Source organism: Centroberyx gerrardi, chromosome 22, assembly GCF_048128805.1.
Source record: "Centroberyx gerrardi isolate f3 chromosome 22, fCenGer3.hap1.cur.20231027, whole genome shotgun sequence".
In the NCBI taxonomy this organism is placed as follows: Eukaryota; Metazoa; Chordata; class Actinopteri; order Beryciformes; family Berycidae; genus Centroberyx; species Centroberyx gerrardi.
In genome coordinates this window covers 6,130,101-6,154,114 of record NC_136018.1, presented here as the reverse complement: position 1 = coordinate 6,154,114, position 24,014 = coordinate 6,130,101, and the positions used below count along the sequence as shown (strand labels likewise).

At 42.9% G+C, this 24,014-nt stretch overlaps 3 protein-coding genes across 4 annotated transcripts in view; all 3 read right to left on the bottom strand.

The window, feature by feature from the left end:
- The window catches only part of gpr158a (G protein-coupled receptor 158a), a 66,099-nt gene extending 63,879 nt beyond the window's left edge, over positions 1 to 2,220 (bottom strand). For both annotated transcript variants that reach the window (XM_078291302.1, XM_071895503.2), the window contains exon 1: positions 1,343 to 2,220. In XM_078291302.1, coding sequence (XP_078147428.1) covers positions 1,343 to 2,220 — 878 coding nt within the window. The remainder of the gene's footprint in view (positions 1 to 1,342) is intronic.
- Positions 2,221 to 6,059: 3,839 nt separating this feature from the next.
- Positions 6,060 to 11,070, bottom strand: LOC139908669 (patched domain-containing protein 3-like). The gene is made up of 4 exons (XM_071895412.2): positions 10,339 to 11,070; positions 9,397 to 9,518; positions 8,414 to 8,559; positions 6,060 to 7,630 (listed from the first exon to the last, which is right to left on the bottom strand). Exons 1-4 carry the CDS (start codon positions 11,068 to 11,070, stop codon positions 6,060 to 6,062), a joined length of 2,571 nt encoding a protein of 856 aa, XP_071751513.2.
- Positions 11,071 to 20,263: 9,193 nt separating this feature from the next.
- thnsl1 (threonine synthase like 1) lies at positions 20,264 to 23,331 on the bottom strand. The gene is made up of 2 exons (XM_071895517.2): positions 21,958 to 23,331; positions 20,264 to 21,170 (listed from the first exon to the last, which is right to left on the bottom strand). The coding sequence occupies exons 1-2, from the start codon at positions 23,329 to 23,331 to the stop codon at positions 20,367 to 20,369; spliced, it is 2,178 nt and encodes a 725-aa protein (XP_071751618.2). The 3' UTR covers positions 20,264 to 20,366.
- Positions 23,332 to 24,014: the final 683 nt, after the last annotated feature.

Below are 24,014 nucleotides of genomic sequence, written 5' to 3'. Positions count from 1 at the left end.
AACAGACAATAAAACTGCTGTTCCATTGGCATTTTTGGCAATGCTTCTCCCGGCTATCTACAATTAATCATACATAATAATAAGGTTTCTTTTGGGAGAGTGTGCAACTGTCCAACCAAATCATCTATTTGTGACTTCAGACTCATGTTGGAAATATTGTGTTTTGCTGTGAAACTGAGTGCGGTTGTCTACTATTTATCAGCAGAATATTCAGGTTGATTCACTATTAGAAGGCTTGAGTAGGATCCAAACCATCCAGCTCCTCTGAAAGGCTTTGGGACAACGTAATGTAGCTGCTGGTAGTCTATTACAGTATAATCACTGTAGGTTTTGACTCATTTGCAATCCATGCCTGCCTGTGAGCGACTTGAGTGTATCAATTAAAGATTCATTGAAGGCAGTGCACACAACTAGCGATCTGGATTAAATATTCATTGTGAAGATATCGGTCAGAATCCTATGGAGCCTGACTGCTCTAGAGCATATCAGGACTGCTGTCATAAACACGGCGTAATTAGACCTGCAGGTATAGGCTGCAGCAGAGGTGGCTGCAGAACATCAGTTACACAGAAAACACAGACATCAGACATATTTCAGCATGTCTTCATCTGCTGTCGGCTGCACCTTTGAGTGAGATCGTCTGTCTGTCGTCTCGGTCAGGTTCTGACTCATCACAGCTTTAGCAGCGTCCCTTGAAGGAGGGAGAGAAAGGGGCGCACAACATCTCCCGAGTAGTAAAAAGGAGGTGAGCGAGTTTGAAAAATGAATTAGGCCTGTAGCCAGAGGTTTCCACCGCTGCTACATCCAGGGTTATTTTTAGCATCCGGGCGCCTTGTCAGACTGGAGGAGAGAAGAAAACCCCTCAGTATAACGAGAGGAGGCCGGTAGGAAGCTGTGGTGTGTGGATAACAAGTATGTTGAGGGGGGGGAATAGAGAGACAGGTATGCTCACCTTTACAGGCCCCTATCCAGCCATATGATCTAAAGTCATGACACTGTGTTAATGGAGATGGAGGATTGGGGGATGGAGAGGAGGATGAACCCACCTCAACTCTATTTTTCCACCTTTAGGCTGACATAAACCTTTTTGACATAAATTCATAGTTTCTATGCAACAAAGTAAGTGGCATAAAACTGGTGCAAGTTAAGCCATACAGGATGATGGGGTCTTTTAAGGGCAAATCAATGCTTTTCTGAATTTTTAACAGATTTTTGTTTATCCTGGTGGCTGCGGTTGCTTCATGCTGATCACCAACTGGTTTACCCACCTTTATATTTCCCACCACAACTAATTACAGGTTCAAAGTTCAAAGTTAGTACCTCTCTGTCTATATGGACCTACCTGAATTCGGGTGCCAGGTTGGGCTTCAGGCCATAGAAAGCAGCTGATAAGGTCAAAAGCCAACGGGGAGCAAAATTCCCGTTTTCACACTCCAGGTAGGGCGCAGACCACTTGATGTGCGTTTTGTCCGGGATAAAACTCTCCCCTCTTTTCAAAGAATTGTCAACTGACTGGAAATCTTGGCTCAGCACCCTCTTATGGAAAGTGGGCTTCTTCTTCCTGTCTTTAACGTCGTGGTACCACTCCGTCTCGACCGTGCGGTTGTGCAGATGGTGGCGGGCCACGCCGGACAGGTCTTGGAGGACGATCTCTCCTCCGGCCCTGGTGGCTTGGAGAAGCACCGTGGGCCCCTCGGCGGACGGGTCCGTGCTGAAAGTGACGACCGCCCGGTGAATCTTGGAGTCTCCCTCCAGGATGCTCCGGACGAGGGCATGGTACCACTCAATGTCTCGCCGGAGACTCTGCTCCCTGGACCTGTTGGCTTGCAGGATCATGTTGAGGAAGTTTGAGGCGTGCACCACCGTGTCCAGCACGCTGCTCATGGAGCGATGCGGGGCGGCGTGTGACCTTCCCCGCAGAGAGGTGAGCTCGTACCTCCGCGAGCAGTTGGCGTGTTTTAAGGTGGTCGAGTCCCCCGTGTGCAGAAACGCCGTGACCACCCTCGGGAGATGCTCCTCTATTTTCTGCGGCAGCTCCGTCGTCTCCCTCGGAGGGTGAGACGCGCGGAGATGAGCAAGCCGCCGATGATGCGTTTGAGCGCCGTAAATCGGCTGCTGTGGTCTGACATCTTTCCCATGCGCTGACCATTCCGCATATTTATGATTGGATCCGATAACAAATCCCACTTGCAGCAGCAACGACAGCCGGAAAACAGCCATCTCGTCCACAGATGTTTGGGGATTGCTGCTCGGAATATAGTGGCGGCGGGCGGACGTAGCCTACTGTAAAAAAAAATAATAAAAAAAAATCTGGTAATTTCTCTCCTAAACCATCACTTCAACACTTGTAGGATATTCTTGCCAGCTCCACGCCTCTGCTCCTGAAGATAAAAGGAGGGGGAACGTAAGGAAAATCCCCTCTTGTGCTCGTCAAAATCCCTTATTCTTCTTTACAGATGTCACATACAGCTTGTTGATGTTGAGTACCGCTTGCAGCTGTTTCCCCCCCACCTCTCTCTCTCTCTCTCTCTCTCTCTCTCTCTCTTACTCTCTCTCTCTCTCTCTCTCTGGCTTCGTTTGGTATACAAGCCAAGAAACTGTCTTGGCTTTGCTGCGCGGTGAACGTCCTCCCTAGACTGTAATGCGTGTAGGCTACATAGACTGAATCGAAACGAGGGAGGAGGGAGGAGGAGGAGGAGGAGGAGGAGGAGGAGGGGGGAATCTTTTTTTTTTTTTTTTTTTTTTTTTTTTGGAGGCACCGAGTCAGGCAGCTACTTCACACTTGGATGACAAACGCACTCCGCCCTCTTCCGACCACAACAAGCAGTAAGTAAAACCGTGGAGAGGCGCGTCAGGAGCCGTGCGCCCTGACAGCCCGGCTCCTTCATCAGCTCATAGGGCTCCAGAAGTGTCCTTGATCCGCGTATGGTCGTTTCCTCTGTCAATCATATGGCGCAGGGTTTGGTGGAGCGGTGGAGGAGCTGTCCGGTGCTGAAGACATGGAAATGGAAAATTAACCAATAAATCCCATTCAGCTGATCTAAAAGAGATCACTGTAAATCACGGCAATCCGGTGGGTTATTTCTTTTTTATAAACAAAAAAAAGTTCAGTAAATACAAAATGCAAAACAAAAAAATGTTCAAGAAAGCTTTTGTTTTTAATTAATAGCCCGGCAGTATATATTCCTTGAGCAGTAGCTAAATAGGGTGGTTGCTAGGCGACACATAGATGCCAGTAAGAGTGGTGATTTCCTGTTAGCGCATTAATATTTAAACCTGCTCTTAACAGCCAAGAAATGGCGCTGTGACAATCTGCCTCACTGTGATTAAAAAGAAGAAGAAGAAGAAGAAGAAGAAGAAGAAGAAGAAGAAGAAGGAGGAGGAGAAGAAGAAGGAGGAGGAGGAGGAAGATTGGAATAGTAACAATATCTTGACACTAGTGAGAGGAGAATATAATTTGAAAATGTGCAAGACTGAATGCAGAGAGGTGAACAGTTCACCCAAAAAATGATTTTCCCTTTTCAGGTCGTTTCATTTGATTGTCAGAAGAGGTGTAGAGGGTGAAAAATATTCTGTATTTCACAAGAAAAAAGCACAAATTTGAGAAAAAATACACATGATAATAAATTTATAGTAGAAATATGCTTGTTTCCTATCTCATGAATCATCTCATGACCCCCCAAAATGATCTAGGGACCCCCTGGGGGGTCCCGACCCCCAGTTTGGGAACCACTGCTGTAAGCTAGCAAAACAGAAATCTTACACAAAACTATGCAACCAGTTTTCCAAAGCTACAGCGCCTGATTGCGCTGTGAGAAGTCAGCCATGCCTTCCCTTCAACCTAGACATGTTTCCAATCAATAAACTCATTTATAGTAGAAGCATGCTGTGGCTCCTTCATGTGTGTTAGCCAAGCAGACTACACTGAAGGATCAGGGTTTTATTAAGCGATGGAGGGGGGACCCAATCTATTTCTCTACTTCTTCACCAATCCATCAGTCTTTCTCTCTCTCTCTCTTATTAGTTCACTGCCTCAGGTTCTCTCCCTCTCTCTTTCTCCCTTTCTCTCTCCTGGGTGCAGGGCCGTGTCACGTCACGCTGTGTGGGCTGGAGGCATCTTGTCCAGGGAGGAGGAGGAAGAGGAGGAGGGGGGGGAGGGGGGGGAGACAGGCGTGACGGAGGGTGACAGAGCCGGGAGTCGGCCTGCATGCCGGGAGCCACCCGGGAGAGCAGAACCGGAGCCAAAAGACCTACTGGATTTGTTGACCAGCCTACAGGTGCAACCAAGCCTGGCTGCTGGTCCGCTCTCCAGATCTTCATCATCTCACATGTCCAGAAAGCTTGGGCATCATGGTTTACGCTCTCTGGATGTTCTGCAGATGTCTGTTCCTCACGTTGGAACTGAGCGGGTAAAAATAAAAAGCCTTTAAGCACTCAGCTCCCTCTACAGAATGATTTAAAACTGACTGATAAGATTTCCTTTGGTGAATTATCTTCTGTTATGAAGGGTTTAGAAAGTAACTCTATTGGACAATGTTTCTGCACTGTTTAAATTATGTACTTGATTGATTCTATTGATCTTGATTGCATAGTGCTATGTGATAGTGCACAGAAGGAAAATCAGACATAAGACCAATGTAAAATCCCAAGTTGTCTCTGTCTTTGTAGGTGTGAGCCATCCATGTGGGCACTGGGTCTTTAATGTGCTACCAGTTGGAAAGCATGATGAACATGTCTTCAACACTGGTTCCTAGAAATGAGAAATAGTCAGGCGCCGTATTTATACACAATTTAGGATAATGTGACATTTGAAAGATATGCAGTTTTAATAATCTTTCAAAAATGCTTAAAGGGACAGTAAGAAATGATTTTACTGCCACATACCACAAAATGACCATAATATATCTGAGGGGGGTTGATAGGGTTGTTGATCAATGACTCAACAATTACTCCACCAGGTGTTGAGTTTTCTGGCTTTCAAAACTCACTTTCCGGCCCGCTCTCTGTCTTGGAACCAAAACTCCCCGTCCATTTGAGCTTCAAGACACTCTCAATCAATCCCCAAGAATTATAAGAATAACAAGTCACCTGCATCATGATCAAATGCTCATTTTCAAACTGCTGCCTATGGAAGAAATGTCAAAGTGCCATTTATAAATTTGGACCATTTTATTCTATGGTGATTACAGATAGTATGTTAGGCTATTAAGGACTCATTTGGGGTTGTATATTAATTGTGTCCCAGTTGCTATAAATTTAGATTTAAGTAGCTTGATTTAAGAGGCTTGGTGGTTCTAATCTAATCTAATCGAATCTAATAATCAACATAGTAGGGACAATAAGGTGTAATTGGCCTCATAGCACTGTACACACCAGTCACAGGTATTCATTCATTGATAGAATGAATGTTGAGGCTGTTTGTGTCTGTAAAGTTTTAAACAAGTCAGTTTCTGCAGAGCAAGAACACACAAGGCAGGCAAACGACTCGGTGTGAAACAGGAGACTTTATGTTGATGTATAAAACAGAGAAGCAGCTCCTCTGAAACTGGTGTTCATTGAGAACTGGAGTACAATATAACTGTTGAAATCATATGGGGTGTGAAACAGAAAAATGCTGTTTACACAATCAATGTGAATTCCCATCCAAGCATATCAGTAAAGAAAATACTACAAAATGAACATATAACAATGAATAACTTACAACATGCATCATACTTTAAGGTGCACCATAAATAGTTTGACAAAGGGCTTCATTGAATTTTGATTTGTTATTGGGTAAATTCACTTTCATCAACATTCAAAAACTGTAAATGTTTTGCTATAAAAAAGGGACTTAGACCCTTTTAGTCCAAATTTTATGAGACTGAACTCAATCACTGTTACAGACAATGCAGTTTCAGTTCCTATTTGTAATTATGAGATCTGAAAGTGAATTGACCCCCAATTTGGCTGACAGAATGACAACTTCACATATATGAAAATATTAGACAATCCATCAAACAATGTTGTGCTATACAATATGCCTACAGTGTTTTAACAAGTTTAATAATCAGCAGCAGTCAGTGTTTGCTGACGCTCAAAGTCGTTTCTTTACTTTTTCCTTTATCTGAGCTGCATGTAAACAACGTCAGAAGCACTGGAATGAAAGCGAGGCCGTGAACCATCCCGATCAACATGACGAGGAAGATGATCTTAAAAAAAGTCCTGAAGATGTGAAATTCAGACGTGGCCAACACCGACACTCCCAAAATGGTGGACAGCGCCCCTTGAAGTATGGGATATCCCAAACTGGAGAGCGCGTCCACGGCCTTCTCATCAGCACCGGGCTTCTCGCTGGAGACGAAGGCGTAGGACACGTGAGCGGAGAAGTCGACGGTGAAGCCGATGCAGACGGTGAAGATGATCATGGATATGGAGTCGAGGCTGACGTCCCATAATGCCATGAAGCCGGTCACCCCCGCAATCACCGAGCCGATAGAACAAGTCACCCATAATGAGCAGAGCGGGTTTGGAATCAGCAGGAGAGAGACGACCAGCATCACAGCTGTGATCACACCCACGTTCTTGATGGTGGTTTTGATTATTACTCCATATTGGTCATAGAAGATGAATGCCGGGTGATAGACCAATAAAGAGGCTACGCTGCATCGGCCCGCAGTGGCTTTAAGGCCGGCGAGCATTTCTATTTCCATACTGGCGTTGGCAATGTGGACAGTCTGAACGAAGAAGCGGGAAGCGTGGATGGCGCCTCCGGTGAAGTTCACGTCCTGCTCGAAAAAAGGAAATAAGTCAAAAAATGAAGAGAGATTCTTGAGAAAGACGTCTTTATCATCGAGATTTAAATGTGTGTTTTGCCCGTAGGACAAGTAAGAGTCCAGCCAGGATGTGTATAAATGCTCATCTACAAACTGCAGCTTTTTAAAGTCTTCCATGCAGGCCTGGAGTTGAGATCTCTTGGTCGCATCCCAATATGGGAATTCCTCAGTTACAGCAACCATCACATTTGGACCGTAATCAGAAAAGTATTGCCTGTCCTTTCCGTGATATGTGATGACATGGGAGTTATCAGCCGCCAAATCATAAAGCTCAATCCCCTGCTGCACATGGAAACATCCATAAACACTTGCAGCTAAATATGCAGCGTAAAGGAAGAGTACAACTCCCTTAACCCATGGTTTTGTCAACAACGGGCCGTAGTAATTCTTAAAGAAAATACTAGCTGGTTGTTTTTTCTCTGCTCCAGTGTTTTTATCATAGTCCCCTCCCACACAGCAGATGCTGTACATCACAGAAGAATTGTCGGGGTCCTGTGATGGTATTTTCATGCAGGTCAGCCAGTGCCTGTTGCCGGCTTCTCTCCTCCCATTCAGAGCCAAGAAAGCTCCAAAGAAGGTGACGGTGTAAATGTAACAAAATATGATGGAGGCGGTTGTGTAGAGGCAGAACGACTGTACTGATGGGAAGTCGGACGTGACGCCGATGAGGAACTTGAGGACGTCGGTCAGCGTGGTGATGGTGATGGACATGACTGCCTCTTTGTAGGAGTGAGCCATCCGCGAGGGAACAGGGTCTTTCACGTTGGTGTGCTGCCAGTCGGAGACCAGGATGAACATGTTGTTGAGGCCGATTCCTGAAAAAAATATAATGTGATTGTTAAAAAACATGTATAACTAGATAAGACTCTGTTGTCCCCTGTCTGAGTCTTGATAACCTATCTTACCAGAGGTGTGACCAAGTCAACTTTGCTCGAGCCCCAAGTCAGTCTTAAGTCTTGAGGCACAAGTCTCAAGTCAAGTCCCAAATGTAGATTACCCAGTCAAGTCCAAGTCAATGTCAAGTCTCAAGTCTAAATGTAGAACAGCAAGTCAAGTCAGAACAAATCAAGAGTCCAGTATCAATTTAATATCTTAAAGAAAACTAAATATCTAGTACTTTTCAATGCAATATGGTTTTAATAGGATAAAAACTTGGTAAGAGCATCATGAGTTTGATTTCTATAATCAGTTTCAACTTCAGTAAATTCAATCATTCCATACAAATTCAGAAAACAGAATTTAAATTCAGTCGTCTGCTGGAACAAATCTCATCACTTTCAATCTAAGTCATTTACACAAACACAAGATCTCAAGTCAAGACTTTAGAAACCTTTTCAAGTCATCAAAGTACAAGTCAAAGTCAAGTCCCAAGTCAGCAGAACCCAAGTCAAGTCAAATCTCAAGTCTTCTCTTCATGCATCAAGTCAAGTCTCAAGCAATTATGATTGTGTCTTGAGTCCCCACCTCTGTATCTTACTATCTTATTCATGGAGAAAACTGAAAGCTTGGCTCACGCCCCATGTGTTTAAAATCTGTCAGAATATAGTTCATGAAAAAGTAGCCAAGGTTCAAAAAGATGGTCAAGGGTTTTGTCTTACCAAGTATGAGGAAAGGAGAGTTTGCCACAGTAATAACGAAGGGAACTCCAATGTAAAGCATCAAGCCAAAGGAAGAGACGACAGCCAGGCCGGTGGAGAGGACGCCGATGACAGCCACCCAAACCTTGTTCCTCACATTGTCCAGTCTGTCCAGGAGGTAAAGAGAGCAGAGTGGAGGTAAACAACATTATAATATGCAAATTCAAGCTGATAACAAGGGTATCTGTATACGCATAGGCTATTTTTCACAGTTTTATCTTGATTGACAACCTCAAATGTATCATAGCTCATTGCTTGACATTTGTATCCAAAGCCCAGTATCACAAATGCATAGATGTTTAGCATGGGAAATACCTTTGAACCAAGGTTATTATTGTAAACAAAAAAACTTAAAACTAAGATGAAAACAAGGTGTTAAAAAGCACTGTTGTAAACTGAAATACAAATGATAATTTGTGAAAAACTAAACTGAACTAAAACTTAAAGCTAAAATCTTGTCTATTTGTAAAACAACCTAAAACAAAATACAAATATAGGTGGAATGTTTTTAGTTTTTGTCCTTTTTTCATATTTTATATATGCTTTTGCGAAAATACCAGTTGTAGATATATATAAAATACCTATTCTGAACTCATTATACCTTTAAAAAAAATACCACTCCTACCAAAAATACTAAAACTAGAACTGAAATTATGCAAAGACTAAACTAAAACTACCAAACCAATGCCGAAAACTAACTTAAACTAAATAGAAATTGAAATAAAAAGATGAAAACTATAGAAAAATAAAAAGTAACGAAGAGTCCAAAACTATAATACCCCTGTTTTGAACAAAGGTAATGCTATAATTGTTATTATTTCTTCATGTGGCCCAAGTCAGGCTTTCTGTTATCAATCACAATGATAGACAACAAACGTCTGTATCTAAGCCTCAGCCTGCAGTCAGAAAACTGGTCACAGTGAGCCAATGAGATCGCTGCTTACCTCAGGCAAGATATGACTGAGAAGGTGATAGCAAGGGCATATGTGATGAGGAATAATGGGAAGCCATCTGTGGTGTGATTTTCAATCTCCTCCTGCCTGGACTTTGAGGTATAGTAGGACACCTACAGTACAACAGACAGAATCCCTTCAGTCAGGTTCAGTGTGTTTACACATCAATGTCACCACAGCAATAAAACCAGTGTGATAGCTCAGCTTGAATTACAGGACAAAGCAGTGCGTGCAAACCAGATGATCTCACCAGGAAGTGAAAAGGTGCTTTGTCCTGCAAGATTGGTACATGCTTACTGCAGGCAACTCATATGTTCAGTAAATGCACTGGAATGTTTCTTTGTTTTTTGTAATATTTGCGCATTACACATTTTAGATATTTAGCTAACACTTTTATTCAGGGAAACGTATCAGTACAACAGTAGATAAACTTAGGAATAATCCTCTTTTTACTTCTTTTTACAGTGTTAGATATCATCAATCTGCGATGTTCAAAGCATTCCAGCAGTTATTTTATGATGAAATGTAATTTACATATTTTGATGTACCCAATTTCTCTCAACCTGCCTCATCTCAGTTAGTCTTTTCCTACATTTCCCAGAATTACTTTCACCGTAGAGCAAGAGCAAGAGAGTTTTTCAAAAAGCAAGAGATGCACCCCTCACTCAAAATACAATATGTCTTGTGGCTGCATTGCATTCTGGTCTATTTAGGCTAATTGAAGTCATGATTGCAGTCAGTTATCATGTCCTGATAAGAGATGTAATAATTATTCCTGTGGCCCTAGAATGCCTGTAAGTGATAGAGAAATGCTAGGCAAAGAAATAAAAACTAGGGAAGAAATGGCAAAACGTTTTTTGTAATGCTTTACAATATATATATATATATATAATATATGATATCACTGCATATCAATGGCAGTGTTGTACATACTGCGATGGCTTCGCTGCTCCTCTCAGCTGATAAGAGCCTTTTGAATCCTCTCAGCCACGCCTTCGTAGCTTCAGCCGTGCTTTCCTGATCCTCTAAGAAGTAGAAGAGTTTCAGAGCCTGAGCGCTTGTGACCAAATCGTTGGCGTCTGTACTAACTCCACCAATTACAGAACCCAGAAACATCGCTCTGGATCTGTATGTATGTACAGGGAATTCAATGCTGGTTCGGTCAGTTCCATTTGCTTTATAGTGAAGAATTTCCAGGATGTCGTTTGTCACACATTCCCCGTTGGCCTTAGCGCATAACTCCCTGAATCCCACCTGCCCATGGTCCACGGTGATGTTAAGTATCTTATGGCTGAGTTTGATGACGTCCTCAAAAGCCTCATTTGCCAGTATATTGGAATTGTTAACGTTAGTTGATAAAGCAATGATTGATGCAAAGTTGCCCTTGTCGTACAGCCTCTCTACTGAAAACATGGAGTCGTTGTACGGAAAGTTCTCTCTGACAAACTGTCTCGCGATCTTCGAGGGTCCCTTCCTGGGTGTGAACTGCCGCTCGATGTCGTTGTCCTGCCTGTCTTTGAGGAAAGTGAAGCCTCCGCCAAACGCTGCCGAAAGGAGAAGAGGAATCACAAAGAAATAGACGGGATAGGAGCCCACAAGCGACCCCAGTCTTGAGCAAAGGCCCGATAAAGGCTTCGCAAGGCAGTCTGTGCGTCTGCAGCCCATCTTCAGACTTGCGGGACAGTCAGAGCAGAAGAGAGAGTATTGTAAAACTGCAGATGTCCTTTTAAAGGCTGTGCAACTTGCAGAGTCATCACTCTCCACTGTACACATATATTTTTCAGAATAAGATAAGAGCAATTAAGATCATCTCCTTCAAAGTCTCTTTCTTCAGTACTAGTCATTATCATTCCTTGGCTATTCCAGTAAAAACTCTCAGCCACATTAGTTTGTGTTACTGGAGATGTCACGGTTAACAGAGGTTGTAAAAGTGATAAGACAGATAAGAGAGGGCATAACAAACAATAAGGAAGGAGAGAATTCAACTGTGAAGCTTTGAAGCAGGGAAGTGATTCCCAGAAAAGGTATGTGTTGGTTGTAGCTTACAGAAACTGGGTGGGTCACACTTTATCTTAATATGCTTTACGGGAGGAGTATCCAGAGGAATGAGGTGTGTGATAACTAAACAGCTAATGTTTTGTGCTACTGGAAGCTCTTTAATGTGTTGGACGGATTTCATAGACAACTCTCCTGACTGAAATGAAAACAAGGAAACGACATGGAAAAATATTACTGCATAATGTGTTTGCTCTGATATATGAGCGGCTAAAGTGCAGGCAGTGTGAAGTGCAACAATCAGCAGTTTGAAATAATATGCCATTCACTTTCTAGCAAGGTTGGGACCATTCATGAAATTGATTTGCGGTAAAAAAAAACAAAAAAAAAAAACTGGTAAATTACAGTTCAGTTAATGGAATTGGAATTGCACCAAGCTCTAAGGAAACTGAATGTGAATTGAATTAAATACCATGAAATTCCACTTCTAAGAAGGTTTGTCTCGACTCACTAAACATTATAAATCAAACATTATGAATCAAATAAAAGACAGTTAAACAAATCAAATGCATTCAATCATAATGTATGTATTACGATTACATGTTATGCATCAAATTCCACCTGAAAGGCCCCTTTAGCATTTTATGATATTCAGTATTGATAATATATAACATTATGTACAATCTCAGATATTTGATAAGTAAAAAAAACATGGAAATTCACAGAATTTCACTGAATTAAATTCAACTTCCTGAAATTCCAATTCAATTCAAATTCCTCAGTTGAACTGGAATTCATGAGTTCATTCATTAATTGTCCCCAACCCTGCTTTCTGCATAGCTCCATACACATTTCCTTATGTATACCTGGTAGAAACAGGTTGATTACTGACTGTCAATTCCTTCACAATAAGGACTGGAACTTCCAGGAACTAGAAATAACCACCTCGTGGTTTTATGCTTCCGCCAACAAGTCAAGTTGCAGGTTTATATCCATGTCTGTCCAGACTCATAAAAAGCATGTAGTGAAGACTTTGAAGGAATTTAATAAAAGGTTTAGACATTTGTGTGAAATTTTGTCATAATTAGCGTATGAATTTTTGAGTTATGGCCAAAAACATCTTTTGTGAGGTCACAGTGACCTTGACCTTTGACCTTTGACCACCAAATTCTAATTAGTTCATCCTTGAGTCCAAGTGGACGTTTGTGCCAGATGTAATGAAATTCCCTCCAGGCGTTCCTGAGATATCGCGTTCATGAGAATGGGACGGACGTGAGGTCACAGTGACTTTGACCTTTGACCACCAAAATCTAATCAGTTCATCCTTGAGTCCAAGTGGACATTTGTGCCAAATTTGAAGAAATTCCCTCAAGGCGTTCCTGAGATATTGCGTTCACGAGAATGGGACGGACGGACAGACGGATGGACGGACGGACGGACAACCCGAAAACTTGATGCCTCCGGGCCCGGGCTGTCACCGGTGCGAATGCATCGGGAGTTCAGCTGTATAACTGGCCTTTGTGTATCGACCCCGCCCTCGACATGCACCTGTTTCTATCTCCCGCTCCTCTGTATGTTGGGGTGAGAGAGTCCCGAGAGAGACGGGGGGTCTGTTTTACACCTCCAGACCAGCCGGCCCTCTCTCTGCCAGTTAACCCCTGTCAGTCAGCTGTCAGTCCGAGTGCGGCCCGGTCCTCAGAGACGAGGCTCATATCTCATTTCACACGGATCCATCTCGGGGTCATTGATTTCTCATACTGCGAGTGAGAAAATGGATTCTCTTTCCCTCATCACAGAGGAGAGGAGATCCTGGCAGACAGCCGCCAGAAAAGCTGATGGAGGCCGCAGTTAGACGCAATCTATTTCAGGAGCGTTCAGCAGTGCTCTAATTTTGTTCACCTTAAATTGAATCATTGCTTTTTCGCTCTCGTGTCGTCCGCGCGCCCGTCCGAGGCCGTTAACGACAGATAGGCGCCGCTGCTTGTCATTCAGCTCCGACGGCAAAACTGAGGTCGCTGAACTTTGAATCAAAATGCAAATGAACTCAATCGGTTTCTCCTGTTTATTAAAATCATCTTCCGGTGGCGAGCTCCTGTTGACATCTTCATTAGCTCCCCCCCCCCTCTCCTCTCCCTCCTCTTCCTCGCGCTTCATAGGGATACGTTGCGGTGAAAATCAATGTCGAAGGTAATTAGCAGGGAAGCCTCGGGTGAACATGATGTTTAGTTGTGTTGCGTGATTGTTCCGCTCGCGCTTCCGGAAAAGAAACCATTGATCACCGAGGAAAAACATCTGTGCGCTTCACTACGGGATAATACTCTTTATATGAGAACAGTCTAATAAACAACCACACACACGTAAACACACTCTCATGCGCGTTGTTTTCAATGCGTTGTCAGACTGTATCAGACAGCTTGTTTTGGTGCGAAACCCTGCTTCATCCGGCCATCATGGAAGTTCAGAAGGTCACGAATGAGTCGGAAGTTCTACAGTTTCACAGTCAACAATGATTATAGACAAAATACTTCTGTTTCTTTTTTCCAATATGCTACATAAGGTCAAATCAATGAGTAGATATCCGATACAGATGAGTAAAATTGATCTTAAAGTGTACTTACGAATGTTTCCACGAACATTTCGCCATTCATTTGAGTCTGCGCATGTTTCACGAGTCATCCCACGTCGTTTTTTCCTAGGCAAGTTTCTTAAGAACAAAAAGTAAGAACAATTTAATTAAAGTTTCGTGAATGAGGCCCATTGAGAACGCGCAAAATGAGTAAGAGAGAAAATGTTTGTTTCCATCCGGCGAGTCTCTGTGATTCATAGGTGATTTTGATCTCGGGGTCAAAAGTCACACTCTTTTAATTTCATCTATGACAGTTTAATTGGCAGGTGATGGACAGTCCGTACTCTGTAAGGCTTTTTCTTTGAATGTGACATTTGGAGCACAGTGGCTTCTTCACCTGTTAACCTGTCTAGCCCTAACCCACCTGACTTCCAAACAAGTTACCAACAACACTTTAGAGCGACATTCTGATTAAGTGTGGACAAGAGGAAGTGGAGCAAGCTTTATTCTTTTGAAGGTTTTTCGCCTTTCTTCTGCTTTGTCAGCTGATAACAAATCCAGTTTATTTAGAAAGGGCTTGTAACAATATCTTTTTGGAATATCTTTAAATTTGACCATTTTCAAGCCAAAAAATGAAAAGGGTTTGGTGTTTCCCTGATTTTTATTCTCGGTGGGGTGGAAAATCCTCTGAAACAGCATTTAGACCATCATGGGACACTAAAACTCTCAAGTGAAACCTATACTAATGAATTTCTTTTAGAGTTAGCAGCTCTTGAACATTTAAACAAATAAATGCACTGCAGAGAAAAGAAAACTTCACTGCAGGCTTTACAGACTGGGTGGCTGATATCCGATATTTCATTAAAGGCCGATGTCTGGCCAATAAATCGGTCTAACCCTAGTGAATACTAGGGATGCGCTGGCTAAATGTATCAATACACCATCAAATTCAAATATAATCTCAACACTTTAAAGAAAATGTATCAGTCAGGGTTTTAGGGAGCAGAACCCCAAATCACCCCGGTTCACCGGATCTTCTCTCCAAACTCTTTCCACCCATTAATTTCTTCCTCTCTCCTTTCTCTCTCCCTCCGCGGTGAAAGAGCAGTTTCCATTATGCCACAGGTTCACATTAAGGAGATGGGAACAGGCTGGCACCTGCAATTATCCTTGCTCACCCAGCCGTGGGCCACTAGGTACTGAGGAACAGCTGGCTCCCTCTCTCTCTCTGCCTCCCTCGACCGCTTACACACACACACACACACACACTCCCGTCTACACGCATACACACACACGCACCTGCACGCTACACTCCTCCCCCTTCAGACACCCACATTCCTCACATTCACCTGCCAAGCAGCTTGATTAATAAGGCCACAGCTCAGAGTGAAGCAAACCACAGAGAGAGACACAGACAGAGAGAGAGAGGGAGAGAGACAGAGAGAGAGAGAGAGAGACAGAGAGAGAGAGAGAAACAGAGACAAAGAACAAGCACAGAGGCGGTACAAAGAAGCCAAAGCGTGCCCATGTACTTTGTCTTGTATTCATGCATACCAAAAAAAAGTGATCAGTCATCCCATAAGCATGAAGCAAACGTGTGCAAAACATACAACAGCACGCCGTCAGAGGGCCAATCGTAAAATATATTGCACTGATTCACAAGAAAGCCCGAGTCATAATTTATCTGGATGTCCCTCAGCCCCTCTCTCTCTCTCTCTCTCTCTCTCTCTCTCTCTCTCTCTATCTGTTTGCCCCAGGCCCAATAACACCGGAGCACAGGCCTTTCATTCTGTCAACAGCGATGGATCACTTGAAGCCACGCAGGCAAACTCCATTCTCCCTTTTTGCTCTCTCGCTCTCACACACACACACACACACAGAAATACAGACGGACATATATGGTGCGCTCACTCTCTCTCTCTCACACACACACATATGCACACACCCATTTGAAAAAGTGCCTCCTTCTGACATTTTAATGAATTGTCCACAACCTGTAAAGATAAAAAAAGAAAATGCAACTTCTCTCTGAATATCATCCATCAATGCCATGAGAACAATAAAAACAACGCTAACCGATGCATTCTCCTGTTGAAATCAAGTAAAAGTCAAGCAAAAAAAGAAGAAAAAAGAAATATATTCATGTTTTTGGAGCTAAAATAAAACACTTGCACTAGAAGAAGTTTAACACTGTAATCCCACCGCCAGTTCAATGTGTTGTCTTGTCTCTAATTGATAATGCAGTGTCTTCTTGTTGTTCTTATATGTCTGTTTTGTTGTGTATATATGAAATAATAAGAACCCAAAAAAAAGGGAAATCCACACTCTCCAAAAGATATCTTGATTGATTTATTTTACATGTTTCAAATAAAAAATCTACAGCTTGCCTTATTTGAAACATGTAAAATAAATCAATCAAGATATCTTTTTGAGTGTGGATTTCCCTTTTTTTTGGTTCTTGAATTAACTTGAAAATTTGAAATCGACGCACCAGAGAAGCCTTATTTTATGTCAGCATGTGGACTTTCTCAGTCGTTTTTATGAAATAATTAAAAATGTAAAAGCCAAGCAACACAAAGAAAAACACTTTTTCCCCCGCAGTTCTGTCAAAGGCGAAAAGGGAGACAGTGATCCAGATGGGAGGGCATGCTCGCCAAGTGCTTTGTCTCACCCAGCCTGACTCTCCATCTATTTTAACAACTGCAGTCATAAGCAATCCTGGAGATCTATGAAACTTATCTTTTCCCTCTTCCCCCTCCGGCTGCTGAGGCAGCACCTGGCTTTAAATGACTCCACTGATAGCCACAGAGACCGGATTCATTTCTGGACTCTCTAGTTGAGGATGGGGAGGGGGGGGAGGAAAAATACCCCCTCCCCCACACACCCTCTCCCCCCTCCTCAGCATTATGTGGTGTTTAGGTCCAACAGATGTCTTGTAAAAGGGGGCAGTGAGATGCTGTGGGAGACGGGATCAAAGGCAGGAGATTTGTAGGGGTCAAATACTGTCGTCAGTGTCTGTTTGCTCCGTGTTCGAAACATGTTTGTAGCAGCTTACAGATTTCAACATCTTTATACTTATGAGCAGGGGTGGATGTAACTAATTACATTTACTCACATTACTGTAATTGAGTAGTTTTGTGTGTACTTGTAGTATTCAGTCAGTAAATTGACTTTTACTTAAGTACTTCACTTAAGTTACATCCATTACAGAGGACAGGTCGTCTTTTTTCCCCTAGGGGATCAATAAAGTGCATCTTAATCTTAAATTTTGTGGCTCTTCATATGGAACAGAAACTGGACCGTGGTAAATTGGCCAATTGTGCAACCATTCACAGTGAGAAGAGAGATCTGGCTTTACTTTGTTTTTGCACTTTATTTTGTAATTTCCAATTTTTCCAATTAAAGAATCATCTTTTTAGAATTGTGTGGAAAAGATCTAAAAATGTTCTTTCTTCTAAAAAGTAACTCCGTAACTTTTACTCTGAATACATTTTAAATGAGCTACTTTTAACTTTTACCTTTTACTTTTACACTGGTAATTTTACTTCTACTTAAGTAAAATATCAGAAAAGTAACAGTACTTCTACTTGAGTAGGACATTCTAGTACTCTTTCCACCACTTCTCATAAGCTGTTTCATCTCTACAAATGAGGAAATCACAACTGGAAGATCAACCGTGGAAAAACATAACAGATGGAAAACGGCACTTCAACATAAATAGAGCAGAAAGTGGATATTGAGGACAGAGAAGAAAACAGAGAATATAGGCCACATTTTTTTTTTTTTTTTTAAATCCATCACTGTGAAAATACAGCAGCTATAAGACACAATGAAACTGTTACAGTAAGACTTCACACAGATCCCGTGTCCCACTCCAGCTTCCCAGTTCATTTCCTTGTTGCTGGCTTGCTGATAGTGAGTCACAGCGGAGTCACACTGTATCTCTAACGCCTCAGTTTTTAGGTGTTTCTGGGAAATCTCGATGCCCTTCCTTGTTGACGAAGTCGGGGTGAAACATGAGCTGAATGTCTAAGTTGAGCCACTTCCTTTCGAGAAACACAGCGTTCCTGCACTTGACCGCATCGGGCCGCTGTCATTCAGCTGCAGCTGTGACCATGCTATAGTCAAGGGTGGAAGTAACTAATTACATTTACTCATGTTACTGTAACTGAGTAGATTTAATGTGTACTTTTACTTTTTTGAGTATTTTTTAAACTAATTAGATTTACTCACATTACTGTAATTGAGTAGCTTTTTTTGTCCTACTTGTAGTTTTTTCAGCATCTTTTAAAGGCAGTAATTTTACTTTTACTGAAGTACATTTTTACTGAAGTATTGTACTTACACAATATTTTAAATCACATCCATTACAGAGTACAGATGTTCTCTCTCTCCACAAGTAGCAGAAACTGAATAATCGTAAATTGTGCCAATTGTGGAGCGATTCACAGTGAGAAGAGTAATCTGGCTTTACTTTGTTTGTGCACTTTATTTTTTAATATCCAAATTTTCCAATTAAGATAATCCAGTTTGAACTCTGTCCTCTCCTCCTTTTAGAATTGCATGGGAAAAACCACATCTACCGTTCTCTTTTCTAAAAAGTAACTCAGTAACTTTTACTCTGAATACATTTTAAATGAGCTACTTTCTACTTTTACTTCAGTAGATTTTTACACCAGTACTTTTACTTCTACTTAAGTAAAACATCACCACTGGCTGTAGCATACAGTAGAATAGTGTCGGTTTTATTCAACAGTGCCTGTGCCTACATCAGAGCACAATGAATCAATGAAAAGACAAAATCCCAATGCCGTGTCATTCACACTGAGAAAAGAAAAGAATCAGCTTAATACTTTCATTCTCAAGGGAGAAAAAAAAACAGAAAATGACTTGACACGCTACTTTTTTGAGACTATATTTAGTCCTAAAGGTGAGCAGCTTGACAGGAAGCACATGAAACAGAAAAGGCCAGGGACGGTGTGATTTAAAGGGGTTTTGTGGAGAAATAAAAGCGTGCCACGTTAGTGAAGCCTGGTTAATGAGTCAGCGGACATTGATAAGGAGAGATCACCCTGCGCCCGTCTCAAAGCCTTCCCCAACTTTGCCTGGCAATTACTGGACCGTGAACCTCGCCGAGATCAATTCATTAGCCGGGTTTTAATGTCAGGCGGAGAGATCCACCATGTCGCTTTATCAGCCGCAAAGCTATTCTCTTCACATCAGTAGAGAAAAGTATGAGGGCAGATAAGACAAGGCTCAGAAAACTGAACATTTACAGAAACTAACATCAAAAAACAGGTACAATTGAAGTATTTTTTTAATGTCAGTGTTTGTTACAATGTGCAGGTATTTAGCTGACACTGATCCAGAGTGACTTACAATGAGTGAGCAGGTAGGAGTTCAGTGTCTTGCTCAAGGACACATCACTGTTGGACAGATATTATGGGGATTGAACCTGCAACCTTCCAGATACAGGACAGTCTATCTAACCACTAATCCCCCTTGTTAAACCTAGTACATATCACATACTGAATATAGGCAATTTCAGTATTCAAATGCTGATGTTAAATACAGACAGAAGATGACAAATGCAAAAATAGCTTGTCAAAATAGAAGAAACTGCACACTGCACAAGCCGATTATATTAAGAAGACAATTATCTCCCTGACTGAAGATATTGATGTAAAAACACAATTTAGGCTACTAGTTTATTCGATCTTCTGGCCTGCTCAGGAATTTACTCCCTTACAGTAAAGATGTTTATGCAGTTAGTGAAACGTTTGGCACCAGCAGTCTGTCTCTGAGTAAAGCCACACTGCAAGGGCCAAGAGGTAGACATCACCATCTAGTGGACCAGTACTGTAAATAATGCTGTGAAGAAACACCTAATCAATAGGCTGTAACTCTAGCAATAAAACATCTTAGAGTATGATCACAGTGAATTTGGTAAAAAAAAAAAATATATATTATTGATTGAGAAATCAGTTTTACTTTTTAAATCTCTTCTTTTAAAAAGCACTTTTATGAACAGGCTTTTCTATAATTTCACACTTTCTGTTTTGCTGTTTTATCTTGTATTCTGTTTTCATTTATTGCACCTGTTTCGTATTTTTTCTTCTTTTTTATTTGTTTTATTTTTTTATCTGTCTTTTTTATTTTATTCACTTTATTTTATTTATTCACTTGTACTTTGTGCTTTGACATTTTGCTTTTTTTGTGCTGTAAAACACTTTGTAGCACCCATTTAAAAAAGTGCTATACAAATAAAGTTTATTATTATCATTATTACAGACTACAAGAAACAAGATGCAGAATATAGCAGCTGGAAATTAACCAGTTCATTTCTCCCTAATAGCCACAGATCAAATGACTCGGACCTCAACAAAAACTAAAATAAATCCTACATAACCTTCAGAAAGGAGTCCTGTATCATCGTCTCCACCTCTTCCACCAGCACGCCGTACTCTGCCGGACACACAGTGTGCGCCTGGCTGCCACTTTCCTCAAGGCGTGTGATCATGTGTCCGTGCATCTCCGGTCTGGACGCCGTCGCTCGCAGCTCCTTCAGCTGCTCCAGAGGATCTTCTGGGATGTTTTGGGACTGCAGAGCTTTGAGGACAGCGGGTGCAAACTTCCCGTAGTGCGCAGTGGAACAAACCACCACCGGACACGAGCCGTCCTGCAGCCTGCCGGCCACCACTTGAGCCACGGCGGTGTGCGTGTCCATGACGTATCCGGTCTGTGTGCGAACGCTCTGGATGGCGGCCAGGCAGTCGTCTTCTGAGCACCAGCCGGCCAAAACGTCCTGCTGCATCTTGGCGAGAAGAGGCTCGGAAACCCCGAAGTACTGGTCTCTGTCCAGGCGCGTGAACAGCTCCCTGACGAGATGGCCGTCTCCCCCTGAGACGTGGTAGATGAACCTCTCCAGGTTAGAGGACTTCAGGATATCTATAGCCGGGGAGCGGGAGGCGATAAGCGGCCGTCCGCGGAGATCGCACTCGCCCGTGGTGATAAAGTCTGTGATGATGCGGTTGCGGTTGGAGGCGCAGATGACTTTTCTTATCGGGACGCCCATTTGCTTGGCGTACAGAGCGGACATGGCGTTGCCGAAGTTACCAGTAGGGATGCAAACGTCAATGGGCTCCCCGAACTTGATAACGCCGTCTCTGAACAGATCCAGATATGCTGAGGAGTGGTAAACCACCTGCCACAGCAAACAAAGTGAAGGAAACTGTGTTATATGTCACAAAATACACTGAAGTACTGCTGCCGAACAAAAAATACTGTTTACAGTTAACTTTTAACTAGTACAAATTGTTTCATCCATACAAAATGAGAGAAAATCCAAACTACTGGAAGAACAACTATGGAAACAAAAACATTCAACACAACAGAATGAAAAATATAGGCCATATTTTATGAAATTTGGTTATTTTGATACAAGCAAATGGCACATCTAATAAAACTGTTACTGAAGCTTTTGGTAAAGTTCCAGTGTCAACATGCAAGTTAATTTCCTTGTTGCTGCCTGGAATAAACTATAGGAATAATGAAGAGCTGAGAAAATACAGTGACTAATGAAGTTATAAGATATTAGTGCTGAAATGATTAGTGGATTAATCGATTAGTCAATTGACGGGAAATTTAGATTAGATTATAATTTTGATAACTGAGTCAAATCAACCGAATCAAGTAAAAATACCAAACATTTGCTGGTTACAGCTTCACAAATGCTAAGATTTTCTTGCGTTTCATATCATTATAAATGAGTACTTTGGGTTTTTTGGCTGCTGGTCAGACTAAGTAAGCAATTTTAACAATCACTTTGTGCTCTGTTGACTTGTGATGGGCATTTGTCATTATTTTTGACATTTTCTCGAAAAAATAGATGAATCGACAATGAATATAATCGTTAGTTGCAGCCCTGTAAGATATTGAGCTTTATTTCTATAAAAAACAAAAGGATACTGCAGAACACTTAACTGCCCCACCTGTGGTAGCAGCCGGGCCCAGTTGATGGAGTTGGCGGTGCTGAGGACAGTGGCGTACTCCACAGCCAGGTGCCCCGTCAGCCCCGACTCCCCGAACATCCTCTTGATGGCTCTCTGGCAGAAGTCAAAGTCTGACAGGACGCTGACCGCCTTGGCGTTTCCCTCTGTGTAGCCCGTCATCTGCAGCTTCTGGATCTCACTCACCCCTTCCTCGGGGAAAAACACCAGCACGCCGGTCCTGTGTCTGTCGCCGTCGCTGAGGCCGCTGAAGCCGCTGAGCACGGCGCTTCCCGTGTCTCCAGATGTGGCGACCAGGATGAGGTAGTTGCACATCTGCGGGAGGCAATAGGCGAAGAGCTGGGGCATCAGCTGCAAGGCCAGGTCCTTAAAGGAGGCGGTGGGGCCGTGGAAAAGCTCCTGGACATACTGGTTGCCGATTAGGTGTTTTACAGGTGCAACTGCCTCGCTAGCAAAGTTCTTCCCATACGCCTTGAATACCATTTCCCTAAGATCGAAAGCGGGGATATCTATGGGGTGTATGCACTTCTCAAGTAAAGCTAAAGCTCGTTCTGGGTATGACATGCCAGCTAGTCTCAGCCATTCTCGAGTATCAAGCTTTGGGAAGCCATTCTTGGGTACGTAGAGTCCTCCGTCTGGGGCGAGACCCTCAAGTACCACATCGCTGAAGTATGTTTTATGATTGGATGATTCTTTACTACTACTCCTGGTTGACACGTAGGTTTCTGCCGCAGGGTTCTGATATCTCTCCACAGCCTTCAGCACCTTCTCCGCCACCTCCTCCACTGTGTCCCCCGTGCCGCACAGCACCCGGACATCCAGCCACTTCTCGTAAAACTGTTTCCTGTAGCGCAGAATCTTCCTCATGGACGCCCCCGCCTCCTGGCCCACGATCCTGTTCACCTTCATCCTGGAGAGTCTCTGCACGATGTCCTCGGTGTCCACGTCCAGGTAGACGACCAGCCCGGTCTGCTTGACGTGCCGCATCGCCGCAGCATGCAGAGGGTTGGAGCCTGTGAGGGACACAACACACCCGGAGGCAGAGAAACCACACAGGGCTTTACCTTCCTCCTCCAGGAAACGCTCGCCGCCGACTGCTGCCAGCTTGGCGGACACGGGCATCTTCCACGTCTCCTCCAAGACGTCGTCGTCCACGTCGATGACAGGCAGTCCCAGTCTCTGGGCCACGATCCTGCCCACTGTGGTCTTGCCCGCACCAGGAGGTCCCATCAGCAGGAGGTTTCTGTCCCCCAGCAAGGAGGTCCTGGTGGACAGCCATGACTTTGATGTGGTGAAAGGACTCAAGTAGCTTCTGGCAGCTTTTAGTGCAAGCTGACTTGCATTCAACACACCCATTTAGCAGTGAGATGGGAGTAGTCTGTATGTGGGAAGAGAGAAGAAAAAAGGCTGAAGTGGACTTATGTGGAATAGCGGAATATAGTGGAACAAAAGTTTAAACAACAGTTACATTAATTCAAGTTGTGTTTTAGCCACATCATGTGTCGATGCAGGTTGCCTAGCTCTAAATTCAAGACACGTGTTTTGCAGCTGGTCAGTAGCTCCACTATCGGACTTTAATCAGTATGTCGTGACCATACAGATTTGACTTATTTTATTTGTTTTACACTCACATGAAATGCTAAAGTTCTGCACAGACGCGGTTAAAAAACTCTCTGTAGTCCGTGGTAACTATAAATTTACTTTAATACCAGTTGCGAGAGTGCAGCGACGATGTTTACATTCCGGGTACTGATCATCGTGTGTTACACAGACAACTACGGTCCGCCTTAAAGGACAAAATTCGTAAAATTATGGAGGTACTCACACGCCAGGCCCTCCAGCCGACTGTTGTTGATGTTCTCATGCTGTTTATCTAAAAAAAAAAAAACGATGACAGATAAAGAAGATATCTGTGAGCGATAAAAAGTACTAACTCGACAACAAATTTATGCGGGAAATAGTTGGAAAGTGACGTTGCAGATAATTTGCTGCATTCAAGTGCTCGCCGTAAGCTCCTAGTTCAGAAGTCGGTTTCTAAA

Coding starts and splice junctions, on each gene's coding strand:
- LOC139908669 (XM_071895412.2), bottom strand. CDS start 11,070: ATGGGCTGCAGACGCACAGACTGCCTTGCGAAGCCTTTATCGGGCCTT. Junction 9,519..10,338: donor GGAGCAGCGAAGCCATCGCA/GTATGTACAACA, acceptor GTTGTACTGTAG/GTGTCCTACTATACCTCAAA. Junction 8,560..9,396: donor TCAGTCATATCTTGCCTGAG/GTAAGCAGCGAT, acceptor CCTCCTGGACAG/ACTGGACAATGTGAGGAACA.
- thnsl1 (XM_071895517.2), bottom strand. CDS start 23,331: ATGGGTGTGTTGAATGCAAGTCAGCTTGCACTAAAAGCTGCCAGAAGC. Junction 21,171..21,957: donor GGGCCCGGCTGCTACCACAG/GTGGGGCAGTTA, acceptor TTGCTGTGGCAG/GTGGTTTACCACTCCTCAGC.